Source organism: Eimeria mitis, genomic scaffold (assembly GCF_000499745.2).
Source record: "Eimeria mitis Houghton genomic scaffold, Emh_scaff1492, whole genome shotgun sequence".
NCBI classification, from domain to species: domain Eukaryota; phylum Apicomplexa; class Conoidasida; order Eucoccidiorida; family Eimeriidae; genus Eimeria; species Eimeria mitis.
In genome coordinates, this window is record NW_013569482.1 from 1,083 (window position 1) to 3,186 (window position 2,104).

At 54.3% G+C, this 2,104-nt stretch overlaps 1 protein-coding gene across 1 annotated transcript in view; it reads right to left on the reverse strand.

The window, feature by feature from the left end:
• EMH_0038150 (uncharacterized protein) overlaps positions 1–385 on the reverse strand; it is a gene marked incomplete at both ends in the record, with an annotated part of 1,272 nt that extends 887 nt beyond the window's left edge. Inside the window, one exon of the mRNA XM_013495247.1 lies at positions 1–385. Coding sequence (XP_013350701.1) covers positions 1–385 — 385 coding nt within the window.
• Between the last annotated feature and the right edge of the window lie 1,719 nt (positions 386–2,104).

Here is a 2,104-nt window from a genome sequence, read left to right on the forward strand (position 1 = left end):
TTGACGAGTGAAGACTCACGAACTGCATGCAGCCGCCTGGGGCTGCGACGGGGGCGGGGGTGCACGTCTCCTCCTCAGTGACGGGGTTGATGACCACCTGGCGCACCGCCCAGTACGGCATCAACAGGCGGGTGCCGCGAGACAGCCTCTCCTTCTTAGCATTCAGCAGAGTGCGCTCGGTACCCAGCAGCGGCGCCGTCGGCAGCGCGGGGGCCCCCCATACACCACTGCCCACTGTGGAAAGCAACGGGGAGGTCTTGCTGCCGCCCGTGCTGCTGGTGCTGCTGCTGCTGCTCATGTCGCCCCCCGGGGGCCCCCCACCCCCCGATGGAGCTGCATCGTAACCTGGGGAGGGCCCCTCCGCTCCGTGGCTCTCAGGTCGCATCTTCCGCGCGAATGCATGCAGCGGCAGCCCCAATTGGCGCTGCCATCTCGCAGCGCCCTCACACCCACGGTTGTTGGGGGCGCCAGCTAGCCAGCTTGCTAACTAGCCAGCTAGCCACGCAGCCTCGGATCGAGCGAGCCAGCTCGCTGATTCCGGTACAACTGATACCTTGAAACGCGTCGCCGCAGCGGCGCGAGAAGCATCGCAGCAAGAGGAGCGGCACAGGAAAGTTGTATGGGGTGTGCTGCCCCAGAAACCGTGTGAAGAACACAGCTCTCGTATCTCTGCTTTTGTATGAACCGGGGAGGCGCCGGCGCCCACAGGGGTCCTCGCCGCACTCTCCATGCACCAACCTGCCAGCCCCAGGGTTCCGTCCTCCCTTCCTTCTGAGCTGTATCTGCTTATGCTGAGTTTAATGAAACTAAGTCGCAGCAAAGGCACACAGAACAAATGGGTACTTGTGTCCTTCGCGCTGGCGCTGCCACGCGGCTAGAGATGGCGGCAGCCAACGCCACAGGAGGAGGACAAACATACAGTGTGCTGCACACTACCCAGTTCCAGAGATAATCAGAAACATTGCTTTATAAAAACGCTTACGATATAGGGAGAGCTTCAGTGCCAAAAGCAGAAGCAGAAGAAAGAAGCCTCGCGAGGGGGCGGCCCGGCTGCCTGGGTGGTGAGCAGCTGTGTGTCGCAGTGGTCCTTCTAGGGGATTAAATCCCTAAAAAAGTGGATAAAAGGACTAAAGTTGAGGTGTATATATCGAAAAACAAGGCAAATGAATGCACTGAAGCCCATGCAGGAAACAGAAGGCTCCCGATTGCCTGATTGACTGAGGCAGACAGTACTAGTAGCAGGGCAGCAGGCGGCGCTGCGTGTGCAGAGCGCGACGAAGACACCACAACACCAATGCGCGTTTATATATTCAATTGAATACCCCGAAACAATAAACTTAACAAGAAATACACAAACTTCCTCATGTCACACACTGCACACTCGCGGGCGTGCAGCTGCAGCGCGTATCCCGACCCACACAGGTATATGGAGCGTCGTTGCCCGGCGGGCACAGTAGGCTGCTTGCAGTGACTTTGCTGCATAAACCCAAAAACAATTAGACCCAAGTATACTCGATGTAGTTTCTAGCATAAACCCCNTGACTTTGCTGCATAAACCCAAAAACAATTAGACCCAAGTATACTCGATGTAGTTTCTAGCATAAACCCCGAAAGCTGCTTCAAAAGATGAATTTCTTGCCGCTTGCTGAGTACCTCTGCCTCGGTATGTTTGTGGGGAACAGTTCTATGGGCTGAGCAGCGCCTGCAGTAGATGAGGGTTCAGCCCTGTATATGGGGTCCTTTGTTTGTGTTTTTCTGGTGTGTTTTGACCTTTATACTTATTCATAATTATAAAATACACTTAAAAAGTTTCAATTCAAAAAAATATTCTAGCAGTTCAGCATCGCCCTGTCGCCGGGATCAAGCGGCTGGTCCTCCGTCTCGGGCACAGCCTCCTCGCGGCGCTCTGTATAAAAAAAAAAGCTGCACCATATTGAATCAATAAACTTTATTTTCATGATATATTCACACTACTTGTCTTCTTCTGTCTTACGATCAGCCCATAGAAGGAAACGCCCGGGGGCCTCGCGAGCCTTTGTGTAGTGCATGGGCACTACATTGCTCAACAGTCACAGTGACGTATAGGGTACGTCGCTTTAGAAAA